Here is a 22,351-nt window from a genome sequence, read left to right as displayed (position 1 = left end):
TAAATTCATCAAGAAATGTTTCATAAGTTACTTATTCTATTACTCTATATATAATTACGTACTATATGTAAAAGACATTAGAAAGAATTTTATTTCATAATTTTTTTTATTACTGTGTATTTTCATAATTTTTCTTTTATCAAAACACACAAAAAGAAAAGAGAGGGGAAAAAAAGGCATTAGTCTAAATCATAAATTGAGAGTATAATTTAAATTCCAAGCATGCTAAAATTAAACTTGACTCATTTTATTTTATTTTAAAACAAACCAAATAATAATCAACCGAGCCAAGAACCAATCCATATCACTATTCATACAGGTTTACGAGTATCCCAGTGTATTTTTATAGAGTATGCAGCACATATGCTTCCACAGAATTGTCTTCAATTCATAAACTTGTACACTATTGTTCAAATATAGAGGACTTCTAGTTCTTCAAGCTGAGATACTTGAATCTTTTGGTGGAGTGTTAGAAAGCTTCCATGTAGCTTTTCCATGAGTTTCATTAAAGTGACGAGTACCTGCTACATCCTCAATTGGAACTGCATCGGAAATTTCTTTTAAGACCCTTTCTTCAAGTCTCACTACTAAGGCACCAATGTTTTGATCCAGATTCTTAATCTTGGTTGTTCCTGTAAAGGTGAACACAAATTTCAGCAAGTAACTAATAATATTATGTATAATATTTTTTATACATTATATATTAGGTAATGTCTAATTTGTAGTCTAAAATTTTATCGTCTATCAAAATAATCTTTGACTTTTAAAAAAGATCAAATTGGTTCCTAAATTTATAAATTATGAATCTCGTTTGTCTCTAATTTAAGCGTCGTTAATACTAGATATGGAAGTGTGACATCTCTGACTGTAAGAAGACGTGGTTAAGACTTTAATATAATTAAATAGATGTATTAAATTAGTTAATTAAACTCATTTTAATTAATTAATTTTATATTGGTGTAGATACTAAAATGAACCAAATTAACAAATTTGAGATACATATTTGATTATATTAAAATCTTAATCATGTTATCTTCGGTTGGGATGTCACACTAGTATTGTAATGCTCCAAATTAATTATATATTAGCAGTAGTTAAATTAAAGTTGAATACAATTTATAAAATTGAAAGATCAATTTGGTTATTTTAATAAATTAAAGACTATTTGAATAAGTGCTTAGAATTTTCAAAAACCAAATTTGATATTACATCTTATATATATACTTGTAAATGAAGAAAATTAAAAAGAAATGTATAGTAATATTTTGGTATGTTACCGACCAGGGATACGCGCAACATCATTGCCTTGTTGGAGAATCCACGCTAATGCCAATTGGACAGGGCTGCATTGGTGCTTCTTAGCAAGGCTTTCTATTCGCTCATATATCTTCTTGTTCTTCTCCAAGTTCTGTACTTGGTAGCGAGGATGAGCATTCTAGTAAATAAAAAAGTAACCCTCTATTAGACAACTAAATAATTATTCTTTTTCGTCTATAATAGCAAAATTATTAGAATAAGTGTTGAATTTGATCTATGAATTTTTACTACTAATCTTTGGTTTTGAGTATAAAAATATTCGATTTGATCTCTGAATATATAAGGATGGATTAAATTAAAATTTTTGTTACTAATTCTTTTAGCAAAATACTTAAGTGTTTAGATAATTACTACTATAGCAGTTTAACAGCTAGTTTACATAACGTAAGAGGTCGAACTCAATTTAGTCTTAATTTGATCGTTTAATAAAATAAATTTTATAGATGTAGATATCTTAATTTTATCTCTTGAAAAAACTAAATTGAGTATTATATTAAGTTACCATAACTACTAGTCATATTGACGATGCAAAAGATAGATTAAATTCATAATTATAAACAAAGCACAAAATTAAATAAGTTTAAAATTTTTCAAAAAGCCAAACTAGTTATGGAGTAAAAAGATAAGGATCAGATGAAACTTTAATTAATTTGTTTCATAAATATACATACCAAAACACTATCGGCTGGAAGGTTTTCCACAACTCCTTTACCACCAAAAAAGCCACGACCAAGAGGACTGTATGGTACAATTCCAATACCAAGCTCTCTGAAAAAAAAAATATTAGAAAAACTCAATTTCACATCATCACAAATAAATGAAATACACATTCAGAAACAACAGGTCCATGTTTTCCCCCTCTATATTAAATTATAACAAGTCATAAAAGTCTCATACCTGCCTACTTCTATGAAATTAAGTAACTAAAATTAACCTGCAAAGAGGAATTATCTCTTCTTCAATATCACGAGTCCAAAGTGACCATTCCATTTGTACAGCAGTAATTGGATGAACTGCATGTGCCCTCTTTATTGTATCCGAGCTAGCTTCAGATAATCCAATGTATTTAACTTTTCCCTCTTTCACCAATTTCTTAAGTTCACCCATCTATTGTAATACAACAAATTAGTTATTAATAATGTACCTAATAAGATAAAATAAGTCAAAAAGTTTTGGAATGTTATCCTTTTCTATTTCATAATATATAATTTTAACAAATTTTAAAAGTAAAGATATTATAAAACACAAAAAAAGGTATTAAAAAGATTTAACAAGTATAGAATAATGTGTCCTATGCTCCAATTCATTTAATTTGTAAAACTATTAAAAGAAGTTCTTAACTGTGTCTTCTATAGGGACTGTTGTGTCCACTCTATGCTGAAAATAGAGATCAATGTATTCAAATCCAAGACGTTTCAAACTAGCTTCGCAACATGAGCGTACATAGCTTAGTGTACCATTGATCTTCATATCAAAAGTATTCGTATCTAACTTTTCAACGCCAAACTTTGTAGCTATTTGGATCTTTTTTCTAGGGAGTTGCTTTAAAGCCTGAAAAAGAAAATTACAATATTATACATCAGGAAATCTACAAAAACTATCAATTCTTAATTAATAAAAACTTTACTAACAAGAGCCTCAAAAAAACGTAAAAGTTTTTTGGGTAAGTTCCAGTCATAGCTTCTTGAATTTTAATTTACACTATAGTTTAAAAAACCGGAGCGAAAAGCAGGCGATCCCACTTCACGACCAGTCCAAATTGGATATTGGATCAAATAAAAAACAAAACCAATGAAAATCAGTTTGACTCAGCCTGTCTTTACAAAACCTTATTAATCGGCGAATTTGAGAAACCCATAGTGGATCAGATTTTATTTTTTAAAAAAAAAACTTTCCACCCCGGAAGGCCGATACGATGTTGCTTACATTTAAAAAAAAAAAAAAACCCTATGTTGATCGAACTAACCCGAAGCTCTCTCTCACTCTCACTCTCAAATGGCACCCATAGAGCTGAGAGCTCATCTCACCTCACCTCCATTCTGTAAAACAGTAGCAGTCATTGGTGGATGACACAAAGTAGCTGTTGTTTTGGAAATTCCAAGAAACCCCATGTGCAATTAATGCAATACAATATAGAAAAGGTAAGAATGTATTTGGTATATGTTTTTATTTTTTGTTTTATTTTTATTATTTTCTGTTTTTAAAATTTTGTAAAAGAAAAAAAATAAAAGAAAAAAAAAAAACAAAAAATGAAAAAAAATATTAAAAAACCAAAATAAAAAATAAAAATACATACCAAATATAGCTAAATATCCAAGTTTCTTTTATTAAAAATGTAAGAGACTATATATATAATACAGAAGTGTTACACATACAAGTCATTTTGGTTTACAAGTTATACAAGTTGGGCCAAACCTAATAAAAAGGACGCTCATCCATTCGAGCGTGTAAACACACGCACTATTCAACAGTTTTCATAATGCGCTTCGGGTTCCTCCTCTTTCTCCTTCTCTTTCTTTTTCTTCTCCTTCTTTGAATTTTTCTTCCTTTTTCTTCGCGTGTTTCATCTTCATAGTCGTTTTTTTTATTACTGTTGTTGTTGCTGCATTTTTTTTCCTCCTTCTCTTTCTATTCATTTTGCAACATTATGTATTTTTTTTTCTTTGTTTGATTTTCTCCTCCCAAGAAAAATTATGAAAATATAAAATAAGAAGATGAAGAAGAAAAAGAAGTAGCAGAAGATGAGGAGGAGGAAGAGGAAAAGTTTTTAATTATGCAGAACTTATCAACACACATACACCAAAAATTCTTAAAGAATACACCCAAATATCTTTGTGTTACACCCAATTTGCTACAAATACAAAAGAGTATTTTCTCTAATGCTGTATTTTTCTTTTTCTCTTTTTCCTTCTTTCTTTCTTTTTTTTAGTTGAACGAATGTATCTTGCAAGTAATTTTGTACCATTATGAAAATATGAAATAAGAAGATGATGAAGAAGAAGAAGTAGCAGAAGATGAGGAGGAGGAAGAGGAAGCGTTTTGAATTATGCAGAACTTATCAACACACATACACCAAAAATTCTTAAAGAATACACCAAATATCTTCGTGTTACACCCAATTCGCTACAAATACAAAAGAGTATTTCCTCTAATGCTGCCTTTTTCTTATTTCTTTCTTTCTTTTAGTTGAACGAATGTATCTTGCAAATAATTTTGTACCATTATGTGTTTCTTCTTCTTTGTTTACTTTTTTTGTTTTTATTTTAATTAAAACATTAAAACAAGAAGAAACTTGAGAAGATAAAACAAAAAAAAAGATGAATAAGAAAAAAAGAAAATGATGATGATGATGAAAAAGAAGAAGAAGCAGCAGTAGAAGATGAGAAGAAGGGAGAAGAAGAGTTCTGAATTATGCAGAACTTATCAGCACACATACACCAAAAATTCTTAAAGAATATACCCAAATATCTTCATATTACACCCAAATACAGAAAAATACTTTCTTTAATGCAAAAATTTTACATTACATTTAATTCAAACTATCAACAATGCACAACATTTTTCACAACCAAAAACAATATTATTCAACAATAGAATCATAAACTACTAACGAAAACATTAACTAGAATCGAACCACACCTCGACCACTTGATTGGATTCAATATCATCAATTTCGTTTTGGTTCAATTGACAATCAGAACTTTAATTATTCATTATCTTCAACAATGAGATAATTGATGATGGAGGAGAAGGAAAAAAAAGAAGGAGGAGAAGAAATTCCAATGAAAAAAGAAGGAGAAAAAAGAGGAGGAGGTGGTGTTGGTGAGAGAGTAAAACAAAAAGAAACTTGAGAAGGTAAAACAAACAGAAAAAGATGAATAAGGAAAAAAAGAAGAAAATGGTGATGATGATGAAAAAGAGAAGAAGCAGCAGCAAAAGATAAGGAGGAGGGAGAAGAAGAGTTTTGAATTATGCAAAACTTATTAGTAGACATGCACCAAAAATTCTTAAAGAATACACCAAATATCTTCGTGTTACACCCAAATTTGCTGCAAATACAGAAATAGGTTTCCTCTAATGCTGCATTTTTTCTTCTTCTTTTTTTCCATTCTTTTTTTCTTTTAGTTGAATGAATGTAAGTTCATCATCTTCCAAGTAATTTTGTACCATTATGTGTTTCTTCTTCTTCTTTGTTTGTTTTTTTTTGTTTTTATTTTTATTAAAAGAGTAAAACAAGAAGAAACTTGAGAAGATAAAATAAGAAAAAATGAATAAGAAAAAAAAGATGATGATTATGATGATGTGAAATAGAAGAAGAAGAAGCAGTAGAAGATGAGGAAGAGGGAGAAGAAGAGTTTTGAATTATACAGAAGTTATCAGCACACATACACTAAAAATTCTTAAAGAATACACCCAAATATCTTCGTGTTACACCCAAATATTTTCGTGTTACACCAAAATTAATGTAGAACTTTTACATTACATTCAATTCAAACCATCAACGATGAAACATTATTCACCTATAGAATCATAGACTACTAACGAAAAAATTAACTACACCTCAACTACTTGATTGGATTTAAAACAATAATTAATTTCGTTTTGCTTCAATTGATAATCTGAACTTGAATTATTCATTATCTTCAACAACGAGATAAGGAAGAGAAGGAGAAAAAGGAAGGAGAAAAAGAAATTCAAATGAAAAAAAAAGGAGGAAGAGGAGGAGGAGGAGGAGGTAGTGTTAGTGACGATGATAACGAAAGAGAAGATAAAGAAGAAGAAGAAGAACGTGCAGTAAGAAGAAGGTAAAACAAAAAGAAACTTGAAAAGGTAAAACAAACAGGAAAAGACGAATAAGAAAAAAAAGAAGAAAATGGTGATGATGATGAAAAAGAGAAGAAGCAGCAGCAAAAGATAAGGAGGAGGGAGAAGAAGAGTTTTGAATTATGCAGAACTTGTTAGTAGACATGCACCAAAAATTCTTAAAGAATACACCAAATATCTTCGTGTTACATCCAAATTTGCTGCAAATACAGAAAAGTGTTTCCTCTATTACTGCATTTTTTCTTCTTCTTTTTTTCCTTATTTCTTTTTTTCTTTTAGTTGAATGAATGTAAGTTCATCATCGTCCAAGTAATTTTGTACCATTATGTGTTTCTTCTTCTTCTTTGTTTGTTTTTTTTGTTGTTTTTATTCTTATTAAAAGAGTAAAACAAGAAGAAACTTGAGAAGGTAAAATAAGAAAAAATGAATAAGAAAAAAAAAGATGATGATTATGATGATGATGATGAAATAGAAGAAGAAGAATCAGTAGAAAATAAGGAAGAGGGAGAAGAAGAGTTTTGAATTATGTAGAAGTTATCAGCACACATACACTAAAAATTCTTAAAGAATACACCCAAATATCTTCGTGTTACATCCAAATATTTTCGTGTTACACCAAAATTAATGTAGAACTTTTACATTACATTTAATTCAAACCATCAACGATGAAACATTATTCACCTATAGAATCATAAACTACTAACGAAAAAATTAACTACACCTCAACTACTTGATTGGATTTAAAACAATAATTAATTTCGTTTTGCTTCAATTGATAATCTGAACTTGAATTATTCATTATCTTTAACAACGAGATAAGGAAGAGAAGGAGAAAAAAGAAGGAGAAAAAGAAATTCAAATGAAAAAAAAAAGGAGGAAGAGGAGGAGGAGGAGGTAGTGTTAGTGACGATGATAACGAAAGAGAAGATAAAGAAGAAGAAGAAGAACGTGCAGTAAGAAGAAGAAGAAGAACATGCAGTAACGGCACGAAGAAGAGCGTATGCGTGTTAAATTGAAATCTGTTAAATTAAGAGGCGTGTGAAATGTGCATGCGTAAGACGTACGCGTGAGAGTGATTTAAAAAAAAATGACTTGTATGAACTTGTATAATAAAATAACTTGTACGTATTACATAATTTTTTTTAGAAAGAAACAAATTTATATCCTTAAAAATTGTAATTGCAAGCGAAACCCAAATAAATTTATGAAGAAGTAGTAATTTACCTTTCCGACCAAAATTTCATTAGCATTGAGTCCATAAATATCAGAAGTATCAAAAAAGGTGATTCCCTTATTAAAAGCATGCTTAATAATAGAAATGCCTTCCTCTTCAGAAACACCAGCAGCGTAGGCTCCAGTAAGGTTCGCACATCCAAATCCCAACTTTGAAACCTTAATAGATATGAGAGTAAATAATTGAATCATAAATTAATATATAAATGTTTCATAATATCCAAGTTAAAATATTTAAAAAGACAAAACTACATTGGACCAACAGTTATCTTTGACTGCAAATCCTTATATTAATTTGTACAAGATACATAATGCTTGATCCACAATACCAATAAAATTATTAATTTATTATTATTAGATGCTCCACTTTGAAGATATACTTTAATTTGAATATAAGCCCCAGAAGATTAGAAAAATTATTAGGTATTTTCGGTGCAAATGATCGTTTTTGTATTAATTGAATGACAAGTGATTAACAAATATTTATATATAACAAAATTACTTTAGTGTATATGACATAAATTGATTGAAAAAAAATAAATTTTTGTATTTTACTTTGAGAACATCTAATAAATAATAATAACTCAGTAGATTGATAGGTTATTCTTATCTTTTAAACAAACTTTAGAGTTTGAATTAGAATATCGAGTTTAATACCTCAAAGCCTTGGTTACCAAGTTTCACACGAGGAATATGGATGCTCTGAACTTCGGCCATTGTCTCTGTATTTACGCTACACAAATCAGAATCCAAATGGAGCCTTGACGATTATGTTTGAAATATGAGCTTGTATATGTATGTATTTATGTAATACTTGTTAATTCGGGATGCATGCACTATATATATATATATATATATATATATATATGCTTTAATTTTACTTCAATTTCTTATCTGACGTATGTGACTTTGGTAAGTGCATTGTGTGTGTCAGCATTGCCGTTGATTTCATCACTGAGTATGTCACCATAAATCAGAAAAGTAAAACATTGCTCTTGGTTGATCAATGACTTGATCTTCTTTTATTTATTTATTTATTTATTTCTCTCTCTCTCGCTCTCTCTATTTTTTTTTTCCTTTTCGTTTTTAAGAATAATCAATCAATATATAATACTTAGTGGAGAAAATCATGAAAGGTTTAGTAGAATAAATACTAATCAACACAAGACGTTAGCACCAGGGGCCGAACTAGAAAAATAACTAAGTGGGACCGTAAATTAAGTACGAGATTATTGAAGTTGTGTTTAAGGCCACGGATCTTTTATTCCTATTTTTATGTGAAAGTATGATTAACTATTATTAAAATATTTATAAAATAAATTTTATTTTTTATTTTTGAAAGAATAAATAATTACAAATTTGCCTTTTTAATTTTTTTGTTTTACATATTCATCCTATTTCTTTTAATCTAAATTTTAAAGAAAAGAGACCAGAGTTCTGTTAGGATTTTTATCCTTCTCTCTGCTTCCTATCAACATTGTTCTTTGTTCCTCCTTTTCGCGGTAGTTCGCTCTCTGATTTTTTCTCTGCGCCGTGCTTATTCTTTGATCCTCTCCATCTGCGCGGTTGCTCGTTCTCCCCTGTACCGTCATCGTGCTTGTTCTCTGATTCACGACACTGCAACACGTTGCTGCCGCCCCAACACGCTGCCACTGCCGCTGCTACACTCGGATCCAGCACTTCATTGTCTTTTGTCGTTTCTATATTCCTCTTCTTCACTAGTGACTCTGATCTCTGTTCTTCTTCCTCCACTTCTGCCTCTGCGACCTACTCCTTTAAGGTTCTATTCTATTTTATTTTTATTTTTATTTTACTTTATTTCTTTTTCTATAAAAATTTTATGTGAATTTGAATGCTCTTCGTTTGCCAGAGTATGCCTTCTCAGAAGTGTGCAAATGTCAGTTAGAATAAATGCTGCATTGATAACAGTAATAATGAAACACTAATCTATTATAACATGTGAATATAAATGATTTCAGTTAAATGATTATTGGTTATATATAACAGTGAAGACTCCGTAAGGACATGCATGTTTCTATTGGATTAAGAGTAAATTTCAGAGATTGTATCATTAGGAAGTCAATGATGTTTTCAATTATGCTGATTTTCTAGGTAAAATAAAATAAAATAAGAATGACTGAGAGAAGGAATTTGATTGATTTTATCTCATGATATCTTTTGTAAAATTTGTTAGTTTAAACTTTAAAAATATTTAAATTTTTTTGTGCCTTTGTCCATGTAGATAAGCTAGAATTCAAAGCACAGCTAATTCCTTTATTTTGTATGTAAAGATGGAGCCTTTTTGTTCTTTGTTAATCATTCTTTGAATTTCTTTTTTAAGATTTAGACTTTAGTTATTGTGTTATTATAAACCTTCCTTTTGAGAATTGATATGTGTTTTCCATGGAAACACTCCAAATGATTTTTTCAGGTCAAACACTGTGAAGGATGTTATGTACTATGGCTCAGGTACATAATAGTCAGAGGAAACTTGATGATTGGCTTGCTGCCTGTGTGTGTGCTTGTTAGGATCGGCTTGTTGCCTGTGTGTGTGTATGTTTGTTAGGATTTTTCGCATTTTTCTTTATTTGCCCTATGCGCTTGAACTGTTTTCAGAGTACCATCTACATCATGGTTCCTTTCCTTCCTTCATTGACCCCCTTCACCCTCACATACACATACACACATACACACACAACACAAATGAAAAACGAAAAAAGTTGTAGCACTTCATAGTCTTTACACCAAATTATTATTATTGTGGTGACATAATGTCTTTGACATTGTAACTTCATAAAATGTTATATTGATTAAATAAAAGATAATATTTTGCCTAAATGTTTCAAATTCGTGTGTTAATATTTGGATGTTTTAAAATAAACTATCTTCAGATCTCCCTTGAAGTATAAATAGATATTGTACATCTTCATAGTTCAAGAGAATTTTTGTTGGTTTGACTAATAAGTTGCTGACATGATAGAATATAGAAAAATTAATCCCATGGTTGTTTATATAGAACAAACGCAAAAATAATTTGGCAAGTTGTACATCACTAAAAGAATTGGTCTTAATCTTGTTTTGGCAAGCAATAAATCTTGTTAATTTTTAAATACAACACAAATAACAAACTACAATAGCATAGACAAGGTTATATGCCATAACTAAAATGCTATGAAAAATAAAGAATTGCAAGAAAAATACAATAATACATATGAGTTCCAATTAGAAAAGAGAGAAGAAAGAAAATAAATATGCATTCAATATCACGTTTTTGAAATTTAAATATTTCTAGAGTTTAAACTAAAAAGATTCACAAAAGGCATCATAAGATAAAATCAATTGAATCCCTTCAAGAGTGCATCTTCGTCCAAAACTACACAAGCCAACATAATTTTCCTTGACTGCTCCATTGTTGTATACCAATACGGTGGGTAAATTTTGATCCGGATAGTTGAAAATGTAGTCAGTTGATATTATCTTAACAAATTTATTTTGTTACAGGATATCTTGTGACAAATTCTTCAATGCACTGCATCAAAATCCCACATTTAGCAATGTCAAAAATAAAGTACAACAGACTTCAATAACAAGCACAATAAGCATAACAATAAAATTAAACAAATTTGGATCACCAAAGTAATTTATAGATATTATATGAGGACGTGTAGTGTTCAGAAACATTTCCTGGAAATTGAACTTAGAAATGTCATCTAGCATACCCATCTTTGTAAAAGATGACAACCACCCAAATATCAGAGGGAGCCTGTGAAACCTCTTGAACGAAATCAGATGGTGAAATTGGAACCACAGATCCAAACCTTAAAACTTTAGCTGCTTCCTTCGTCTCAGCCAATCTCTTCTTCCTGTTAAAGCACAATGCCTAGTAATGTGGTTATTGATAATAATGAGTCCAAGATTCTTGTGACTATGGCAGGGGATGGAAACCCTTCCTAGTTAGTTGAACCAATTGCTCCTTTGAATTGTTGCACTTGTGATTGTGAAGCTAATCCAACACCACCTTTATCAAGTTTAATCAATAAAAAAATACTGAATATGTCAGGCAATTAAGAAACAGATTAGAAACAGATTCACAATTATTTTTGTTATGGTGCTTCTTCTTCACCTTTCACATTCGGGTAGTTTTTAGGTTCCCTGAATATGTCAGGCAATTAAGAGTATCTATATAATAAGCACAATGATTTATATCATAAGATATAGAATAAAAACAAGACTTAATCTACTTGCACCTAATTCATCATTCGTTCCCATGCCAAACTTCCAATCCAAATCTTAACGAATTAACCAGACATTAATATAAATAGACTATTCCATATCTCTATCAAGGATGTTGAACTCTCGAGTTTATGAATTCTCTAAATTGAGTTTGCAAATTATATTTCACAATTCAATTTTATCTAAGCGTCATGACTTCAAATGAACTCTGGAGTTTGATATCTTTGTTCGAGATTATTTGTTATGAATATTAAATTTATCAAACTGAAGCAAAAAAAAACCATAATTAATTAGACATTATGAAAGGTGTACACATGCACTGTAACATTTGAGCAAATAAAGAGAGGTTCAACAAGCAAATTCGCATAAACATTAACGCAAAGATTTCAATACATCCCTAAAATATGCATGAGTTAAGTAAAAACATATTGAAGGGACTACAGAAGCTCACAGATTCAAAACATTAAGATCCTTCAATAGTTTCCTTAAGCAGTAATCAATGTTGGATACAACAGTCCTCTTAACTGTGCTAGTGTTTATCATGGTACTATGTTAGGAGGGACAAACTTAAAAGAAAACAATGGTAAAGGAGGAAAATGCTATATTTGATTTGTGAAACTTCCAGTATCCTTAAGAAGAGTAGTTGTTTCCTAAGCTCCATCTGAAAGATGCCACACATCTCCATTTGCACAATACTGACAAGAATAACACTAAGCTCAGAAACAAGCATCTGTCATATTGTATATTTGAAAACTGAAGGAATATGTCAGGTACTTTTAAAATCTCTTATTAATTTATTTTTCCTGGATAAGTATGCAATATATAGATAAATAGAAACAATAGATGAATTCTGAGGAATGAACAAGAAGAAAAATCAGAAGATGAACAATTAAAAAGGATAGATATTATCAAAGTATTCAAGGTTTTGAATCTTTTGATAGGTAAGAACTGAATTTTCCAAAACGGTTGTGCAATCCACAGATAAATTAACTTTATTCAGAGAATCATCATAAATTGGGACTAATATAACAAATAGAACAGTCTTCTACACAGAATGGTCACATTGTAAACTTCTTCAAAATAATCTTCACCACTACAACCAGGGGCTTCAGAAACTACAAGTTTTCAAAATAGCCTCCCATCTCCCTGTTAAAATATAAGTATAAAATATAAGAGAGTGTATAGTAATGATATGACTATATAAATTTCTTTTGAAATCAAAACAACATTCAAGTAAAATTAATAAACACATAAATAAATCTGTTGCCAATGGAAATTGCACATTTGCACACTTCTCAGAATTCATACTGTGGCAAACAAAGAACATTCAAATTCACATAAAATTTCCATAGAAAAGAAAATAAAGTAAAAAAAATAAAAATAAAATGGAGGGAGAAGCAGAGATCAGAGTCGCTGGTGAAGAAGGAAAACAGAGAAGCGACAGAAAATGATAAAGTGGTATACCCGAGTGTAGCGGCAGCGGTAGAAGCGTGTTGCAGCATTGAGGATCAGAGAACAAGCACGGTGCAGGGGAGAACGAAGAACCAGTGCGGATAAAGAGGAACATAGAACAAGCAACGCAAGTAAAAGAGGCAAAAATCTAGCAAAGCCAAGGATTTCTTCTTTGAACATGGAATTGGAAGAAAGAGTAGAAATGTGTAAAACAAAAAATTAGAGGGACAAATATTTAATTATTAATTAGTTTAAAAATAAAAAGGGGTTTATTTTTTAAATATTTTATTGGTGGTTAATCATACTCCCACGTAAAAATGGGAGTATGGAATTCATAGCCTGTGTTTAACGTTTTAAAAATAAAATTATAAACTTGTTACTAATACAATAAATTTATAAGTAATTTGTTGGTTGTCATAATTTTCTATTTAGTAAACCTTCAAAAGTTATTTTGCTTAAAAATTAGTATTATAAGTGCTTTGTTTTAGGAATTAATTTAAGCAGAAGCATTAATTAAGATCTTAAAAGTTATCACTTTTATATTTAGATTGGTTGCTATAATAAATTTTATTCTGATAGAATAAAATTTTAAGAGTGGTTTATCTTTTTTTCCTCTTCTTTCAGACGTTAATTATGATTATGATGGCAGTTTTTTTAGTATTTTGTTAGTAAAATAAAAACTACAAATACTGTGTCATATGGACAGAGAAAGAACTATCTTTATATGTATCATTACTTTTAATCTAATGTATCTATCAAATATTAACATTAATAAAAGGGATTAAGTCTTTAATAATTTATGAATAATTACAATTAGACCACAATTGAAGTTTATATTATAATAAACTTCCAACATTCTCCTGTTTCGCCTAAGTGTATTTACATTTTCACATGTTACATAATTACTTTAATATAGTAAAATACTTTGTGCGAGTTATGACGATCATGCAATTAAATATGAAATGCATTTCCTTCCATATACTACAATCACTAGAATCTTGCTACACAAACTATATAAATAACACATAAAATTTTATATCGGTCCCATAAAGTTTATAGATCATTATGTTATAACTGATAAAATAATATTTTTTTAACTAAAAATAACAAACTATCAATGTTCAGAAAACACATAAATAAATATAATGAGCTCAGAGTGTTAAGATCATTCAAAATAATTAAGACTCATTCTATGTACATGTTCTTTAAATATCTTTGGTAACAATCCTTTAGTTAATGGATTAGCAATCATAAGTTCTGTTCTGACATGTTCTATGGACTCTTTTTGTTTTCATACTTTCTCCTTAACGCCAAAGTACTTTATTTCCCTATGTTTGAAATTTTTAGAGTATCAAATTAGATAAAATCCTAATTTAAATAGCCAAATCTCATTATTTTTGAATTTTTAAAACTTTAAATTGTAATTAAAAAAAATCCAAAATTATAGAGTTTGGATAAAATCCTTAATTTACTTCAAATCCAATTAATCAAAACTACCTTTAATTATTTTCAATAAAATAATTTCTGAAATTAAAACTGTAAATAAATATATAATTTGAAATTAGTTCATAATAAACTTTTCAAAAGTTCTGGTCTTACAGACAACACGTAATTAAAGATAAATGATTATAATAACTAATAGGCAATTTTCATTTCCAAATTGATAATAAGGTGATACAAATACTGATAGTTATAACAGCCACCATCATTGATGTCTATAAAGTATCATCATTATACAAAATACTAAAATCATTCAAAATAGAACTATGTATTCAAATCCAAACTTAATCACTCTATATCAGTTTTACTATTTCTGACTTGTACATAAACAAATCCCAAAATACAATAATCAACATAAACCCAAATTTAACATAATTGAATACTACAAAACATAAAGCATCCCATCACTTCTTCCTTGGAGGTATAAAGCCTGGTGTATGGTGTATGATGTAACACCCTACTACACAGAGCTTTACGCTTAAGCCGTAAAGTAGAGGTGGTGTGGTATTACGACCTCTAAAAGTAAAATTACATATATATAATAATAGTGAAAAAGATTTTTAACTAGGAGCCTTTGAAGAATGGGTAAGACAAAAATCGCAAAATTTAAAAGCGCAACTCTTAAAAATAATGTAACTTGCATACGTAGAAAGCTAGAGTTCACACACACACACACACACATAGAAAGTGAGAACCAAGGGTCAGGAGTACGGAATATCAAGCTCTTAACTCAGCCTACGAAGCTAAGGCTAGCCGGAGAATATTTGCATACATATATACATAACCCACAATTCAAAATACATACATAAAGTCCTAGCTCTCCATACACCTCTAAAAGGTACAAAAGTAAAACAAGTATACAAAAGTAAAACAAGTATATATATATATATATATATATATATATATGAAGAGAGGCTATACATATATAACAAAAGATCAGAAGTAAAGTCCTAAAACACCCACTTCACTGCAGAGCTCCAGACACCTAGCGAGGTGCCTCTTGACCTACATCTGAAAAACAACAAAATATGTATGGTGTGGTTCTCACCATGGTAACAATTCGGGAAAGATGAAGGCAATCCTAGAACTTTCGACATATAATTAAGCCTTATAAATAACTAAACCATAAAATAGCTAAGGGTCTTTAGTCTATCTAAAATTCTCCTGTCCAACTCCTCCAAACCTCCCAACCACCACCGGAATGAAGAGTTACAAACACAATTATTGCATGCAAGAAAATCACAGATAGAAAGTATATACAACACAGAAATAGGTAGCAAATAATTTATGCAATCACTTGGGCAATCCAAACAAGGCATACCAAGCAAACATATAGATGCATATGATGCATGCCTGTCCTAGTGGCTGATGAGTCTCATCTGTTAGTTATATAGCCAACCCGACGTGTCCGGTAGCTAACCGAGGCACAGTCTCTCTGTTGCGCCTTAATAACATTAGAGGAAATCCATGACTTGTCACCATTAAAGGGTATCTGTGCCCTGTCACCATTAGAGGGTATCTGTGTCCTGTCACCTTTAGAACCAAAGAGAAAACACAAGTATACTCACATCCAACATTTTCCATTCATGATTCATTTACTACGTTCATTCATTACTCATATATGCATCTCCAGCATACTCGCCACATTTTCAGGTTTCCTCAATTAATCATCAATCAGATTACAATAATAATTCTTCTTTTATTTTCCTTTACATTCACTTGTTCATTCATTCATGTTGCAAACTTCCTTCATTTCCAAGTTACCACTCCTCCCTACCTTCTTCTCACCACTCAATATACAACTAAGATTTAGGGGCTAAAAGGGTAAAAATAGAGGTTTAGAGGTTCAAAACTAAGCTTTAAGACACAATTTATTTTTCTAAAAACAAGGGTCACGAGTACGCGTGGGCGTACAATTTTCTAGGCTCACGTATGCAATATATCCATCTAGAATAGTTTTGTCGTGTCACGTACAGTGGTCGCATACGCAAGTTATGCAGAACAGCAAAAATGCTGAATACTGCAGAATTTTTAGCTTTGCACTCCAAACTTCTGACGCGCATAACTTTTCATTTTAAAACATGTTTCATCCGTTCTTTGAACGGAATAAACTTCACGGACCTAATTTTCATATGAAATGAATTTGAAACCGTTTGGGGTCTGGAAGCCGAGTTTTGCCTCACCAAAGTTCGACTAAAAATTCAATTTACACAAAACCCTTAAACCTCTATTTCCAAAACTTACCAATTCCAAATCTTTTAAGACCAACCCCAAAACATACCAATTCAACATTAAAAATTACCCAACTTCCTTCTTACATCTACATCCTACCAAATTCTCCATTTTCATCAATTTTCAATCCAATTTCCCAATTCATCAATATTCAATTATTACATCATCAAGTATCCATATAAGCACAATATTTAACTTTAAATTCATCAACCGTTACTCATATACCAATCAATATCATGTATGAATCATATACTCTTTAACAAGAACATCATTCACAATTATAATCCATTTTCTAAATAATTTCACTCAAAGACAACATCAAACTAAATCATATGCATTATCATCACTTTCCTACCTCATATACAAAATTTAACACATCATTCATAATAGCATCAATTTCCATCTCACGATTACTAACCAACATACATATTAACTAACCTCAGTCATTAACATCATCAATAATTCAAATCTTATCTTACGGTCAACTAACCTACGTTTTCACGACACATTATATTTTAGTTACGAGAAACCATAACCATACCTTGGCTGATTTCCACGTATAATCCGAAACACCACCCAAGAGGCACCAAACACAGTTCCAAGGATCCGAAATCCCCAAAGTAATGGCACTCAAACTCTTTCAAGCTACCAATGTATACAATTAAGCTCCAATTTACATACACACCAACCTAATTCACATATATGACACATTCATACCCAAAATTCAATACCTAATATACTCAATTCATGAATTAGCTAAGGTTCTAGAATTTTCACCTTACCCAAGCGTCATATAAGTGAGAGTGAATATTTTTCTCAAGCTAATCGGGTCCTATAACATCAAAGAAGCAAAATCTCTCTACCACTCCACTAAATTTTTGAAAATCAAAAGGGGTAGGGAAACTGTAGCAAAAGTGAGACTTACCAATGAAATTGTTTCGATAGATTCATAGAGCTCGACGTGGTGGACGCATTGCAGCAAACGATGCGGTGATCCGAGCTCGGAGCGGAAAGTTATGGTAGCTTGATCACAAGGTTAAGGTTTGTCTTTCTTCCCACTTGCCTTAAGAATTGCTTCAGCATTTTCGTACTGAACGAGCGAAGAAGAATAAGTTTTCTTGAGTTATATGGGCTGATGGGTTGGGCTTGGGCCCATTTTGGGACCCAGTTCGACCGGTTCAGCCTATTCAATCCAATCTTGGGCCAAATTCTTTGAAATTAGTGTCAAAATTGTTGTTTTAATTAGCTCTTTCTTATTTTACTATAAAATTCACATTTTTAATTTCCTTTATTAAAATTTAGTTTATTGGTTAATTATTCGCTAATTTTATGGTGTTTACATCCTACCTACTTAACAGAAAGTTTCGCCCTCGAAAATATCGTTCACTACAAGAGTTTGTGCGAGTAGTTTCCTTCCCTGCCTAGCGTATAGTTTCTCGCCCATTACCAATCTTTGCAGTGACTTGCCTCCCACCATTCTGACCTTAGTTGTCCTAACGTCCTCCCAATCTTCTCGCTTTCAGTGCGTCACTCTGCTCGCTTTTTATTAAGGACTTACCTAATCGTCTAAGCTAGCCAAATCTCATATTAAGATAACTTAAGGTAGTCTACCATAAATCATGATTTTTCATTCAACCATGTGTTACGAGTGAATACCATTCTTCGATATTGTTTGAAGTAGTTAAAATTGAGTTATCAGTTCCCTTATTACCTCAGATTTGAGGACCGGATCCAACTGCATCACAGTCTCTCCTGTATAGGCAATCTCTGACCAAATATCATGGCTTTCCACAATTATAACATAAGTCTGAATTATAACGACACAACCTATTTGGGTGATGACCTCTACATGTCTAATAGCTTGAATCATTTGAAGCAAGCACTGTCTATTTTTCCTACCATTTCCTTGGGGATCCTCATTCGTCGTGAAGTTATTCCGTCCTTGGAGAAAATGTTGCGTGTATCCTCTTCTCCTGAAATCTTGGCCCCTTGGTGCGAATCTTTGGTTGTGCTCCCTATGGTGGAATTCGCGGCGATCATTCTCTGCCATAGCAGCTTTCCTCACATATTCTTCAGCAACTCGACTCTTGTTTACAAGTTTAGAAAAAACCCTAATATCCATCGGCCCAACGAAGCTCAAAATGTCACTCTGAAGTCCTCCCTCATACTTTATACATTTCCATTCAGCAAAATCTTCTAGAGCACCTTGCTAGATTCGAGAAAATCGGAATTATTCTTCAAATTCATTTATATATTCAGCCAATGACATTGATCCTTGTTTCATCTGTAGCAATTCGAGTTCTTTAGCCGACCTGACTGAATTAGGAAAGTACTTACTGTAAAATTCTTTTCGAAACACTTCCTAAGAGATTATAACACCGTCTGGTTGCAGAATACGTCATGTTCCCTGCCACCAGTACTGGGCCTTGCCTTGCAGCTGATTAGTCCCAAATTCAACCCACTGCTCCTCGGGAACCTGCTGAGCTTGTAGCACCTGCTCCATGGCCTGAATCCAGTTGTCTGCTTCTGTGGGATTTGAGGTTCCCCTGAAGGTCAGATGAAACCTTCAAGAAAGAGGCAAGTGTCATTGGACCCTCATCGCCATTATTCCTATGGTTCATTTGGTTACCCAGCGCTTCGGCTGTCGCCTGCATAGCCGCAACCATGTTTTCCAGGGTAGCCATGAAATCTACAGGGTTATTCCCTATCGGTTCAGGATTAGCATTGCCTATTCTACCTCTGCCTAGCCCGCGACCGCATTTGCGAGTCGACATCTGGTTCCTATACACACCAAACAAGTGATATCAAGTTGATCAGTCTCAATATCGCAAGTCTAGTGCTTCAAGTCCCAAATGCATGCTCATTAACGTTTATGCCACATATATCAGTTAGATATCCTAATAGCACATAGACACACACACACACAGAGAATGCATAGAAGCATAGGCAATCCATCCTTCAGGCTCTATAGGAACGAACTGCTCTGATACCATAATGTAACACCCTATTACACATAACTTTAAGCTTAAACCATAAAGCAGAGGTGGTGCGGTATTACGACCTCTAAAAGTAAAATTATATATATATAATAATAATAATAATAATAATAATAGTGAAAAAGATTTTTAACTAGGAGCCTTTGAAGAATGGGTAAGACAAAAATCGCAAAATTTAAAAGTGCAACTCTCAGAAATAACGTAACTTGAGTACATAGAAAGCTAGAGTTCAAACACACACACACTTATATATATATATATATATATATATATATATAAGTGAGAACCGAGGGTCAAGTGTATGGAATATCAAGCTCCTAACTTAGCTTGCGAAGCTAAGGCTGGACGGAGAATATTTACATACATATATACATAACCCACAATTCAAAATACATACATAAAGTCCTAACTCTCCATACACCTCTAAGATGTACAAAAGTAAAACAAGTATATATATATGAGGAGAGTCTATACATATATAACAAAAGATCAGAAGCAAAGTCCCAAAACACCCACTTCTCAGCAAAAGTCCAAACACCTAGCGAGGTGCCACTCGTCTTGCATCTGAAAAATAACAAAATATGTATGGGATTAGAACCAGAGATTCTCAGCATGGTAACAATGCCCACATATCTAACTTAAAATGTCTCGGGAAAGCCGAAGGCAATCCTAGAACTTCTGACATATAATTAAGCCTTATAAATAACTAAACCTTAAAATGAAATAGGCAACTAGCTAATGGTCTTTAGTCTATAAAAAATTCCCTTGTCCAACTCCTCCGAACCTGCCAACTACTACCAGAATCAAGAGTTACAAACACAATTATCGCATGTAAGGAAATCACAGATAGAAAGCTTATACAACACAGAAATAGGTAGCAAATCATTTACGCAATCACTTAGGCAATCCAAACAAGGCATACCAAAAAAACATATAGATGCATTTTGCTGAAACTAAGATTTAGGGGCTAAAAGGGTAAAAATAGAGGTTTAGAGGTTTGAAACTAAGTTTTAAGACACAAAATTCATTTTGCTGAAAACAAGGGTCACGCGTATGCGTGGGTGTACACTTCTACAGAATTTTAAGCTTTGCACTCCAAACTTTTGACGCGCATAAATTTTTTGTTTTAAAACATTTTTAATCCGTTCTTTGAAGGACATGAACTTCATGGACCCAATTTTCATATGAGATAGGTTTGAAACCATTTGGGGGTCCGAAAGCCGAGTTATGCCTCACCGAAGTTTGACCAACAATTTAGTTTATACAAAAACCCTCAAACCTCTATTTTCAAAACTTACCAATTCCAAACCTTTTAAGACCTACCCCAAAACATACCAATTCAACATTAAACATTACCCAACATCCTCCTTACATCTACATCCTACCAAATTCTCCATTTTCATCAATTTCCATTCCAATATTCCTAATTCATCAATATTCAATTATACATCATCAAGTATCTTTATAAGCACAATATTTAACTTCTAATTCATCCAACATTTTCCATTCGTGATTCATTTACTATGTTCATTCATTACTCAAATATGCATCTCCGGCATACTTGCCACATTTTTAGGTTTCCTCAATTAATCATCAATCAGATTTCAGTAATATTTCTTTTTTTATTTACCCTTACATTCACTCGTTCATTCATTCATGTTCCAAACTTCCTTCATTTCCAAGATACCACTCCTCCCTACCTTCTTCTCACCACTTAATACACAACTAAGATTTAGGGGCTAAAAGGGTAAAAATAGAGGATTAGAGGTTCGAAACGAAGCTTTATGATACAAAATTCATTTCGCTGAAAACTGGTGGACATTTTTGCAGAATTTTTAGCTTTGCACTCCAAACTTCCAACGCGCATAACTTTTCTGTTTTAAAACATTTTTCATCCGTTCTTCAAACGACATGAACTGCACGAACCTAATTCTTATATGAAAAAAGTTTGAAACCATTTAAGGGTCTGAAAGCTGGTGGACGAAATTGTGATCATCAATAATGGCTCCAATAATTTGGTAGCTCTCACACGTGAATTACACTTAGTCACAACTCCGCACAACTAACCAGCAAGTGCACTGGGTCGTCCAAGTAATACCTTACGTGAGTAAGGGTCGATCCCACAGAGATTGTTGTATGAAGCAAGCTATGGTCATCTTGTAAATCTCAGTCAGGCGGATAATAATTGCTTATGGGAAATATAAAGAGATACTTGCTTAAATAATAAAGGATAGAAATACTTATGTAAATTAAGGGTGGGAATTTCAGATAAGCATATGGAAATGCTTGTCCCTGTTGAATCTCTGCCTTCCTACTGCTTTTATCCAATTTTATCACTCCCTTCTATGGCAAGCTGTATGTAGGGTATCACCGTTGTTAATGGCTACATCCCATCCTCTCAGTGAAAATGGTCCAAATGCTCTGTCACAGCACGGCTAATCATCTGTCGGTTCTCAATCAGGTTGGAGTAGAATTCAGTGATTCTTTTGCGTCTGTCACTAACGTCCAGCCTTCAGAAGTTTGAAGCTCGTCACAGTCATTCAATCCCGGAATCCTACTCGGAA

General features: G+C 31.9%; 1 protein-coding gene across 1 annotated transcript; it reads right to left on the bottom strand.

The window, feature by feature from the left end:
- Positions 1–226: 226 nt before the first annotated feature.
- On the bottom strand, positions 227–8,211 carry LOC112710973 (probable aldo-keto reductase 1). The gene is made up of 7 exons (XM_025763478.2): positions 8,032–8,211; positions 7,366–7,533; positions 2,659–2,868; positions 2,252–2,424; positions 1,989–2,085; positions 1,282–1,435; positions 227–632 (listed from the first exon to the last, which is right to left on the bottom strand). The coding sequence occupies exons 1-7, from the start codon at positions 8,089–8,091 to the stop codon at positions 436–438; spliced, it is 1,059 nt and encodes a 352-aa protein (XP_025619263.1). The 5' UTR covers positions 8,092–8,211; the 3' UTR covers positions 227–435.
- Between the last annotated feature and the right edge of the window lie 14,140 nt (positions 8,212–22,351).

Source organism: Arachis hypogaea, chromosome 9 (genome assembly GCF_003086295.3).
Source record: "Arachis hypogaea cultivar Tifrunner chromosome 9, arahy.Tifrunner.gnm2.J5K5, whole genome shotgun sequence".
Classification (NCBI taxonomy): domain Eukaryota; kingdom Viridiplantae; phylum Streptophyta; class Magnoliopsida; order Fabales; family Fabaceae; genus Arachis; species Arachis hypogaea.
This window is presented reverse-complemented; position numbering and strand designations above follow the sequence as displayed.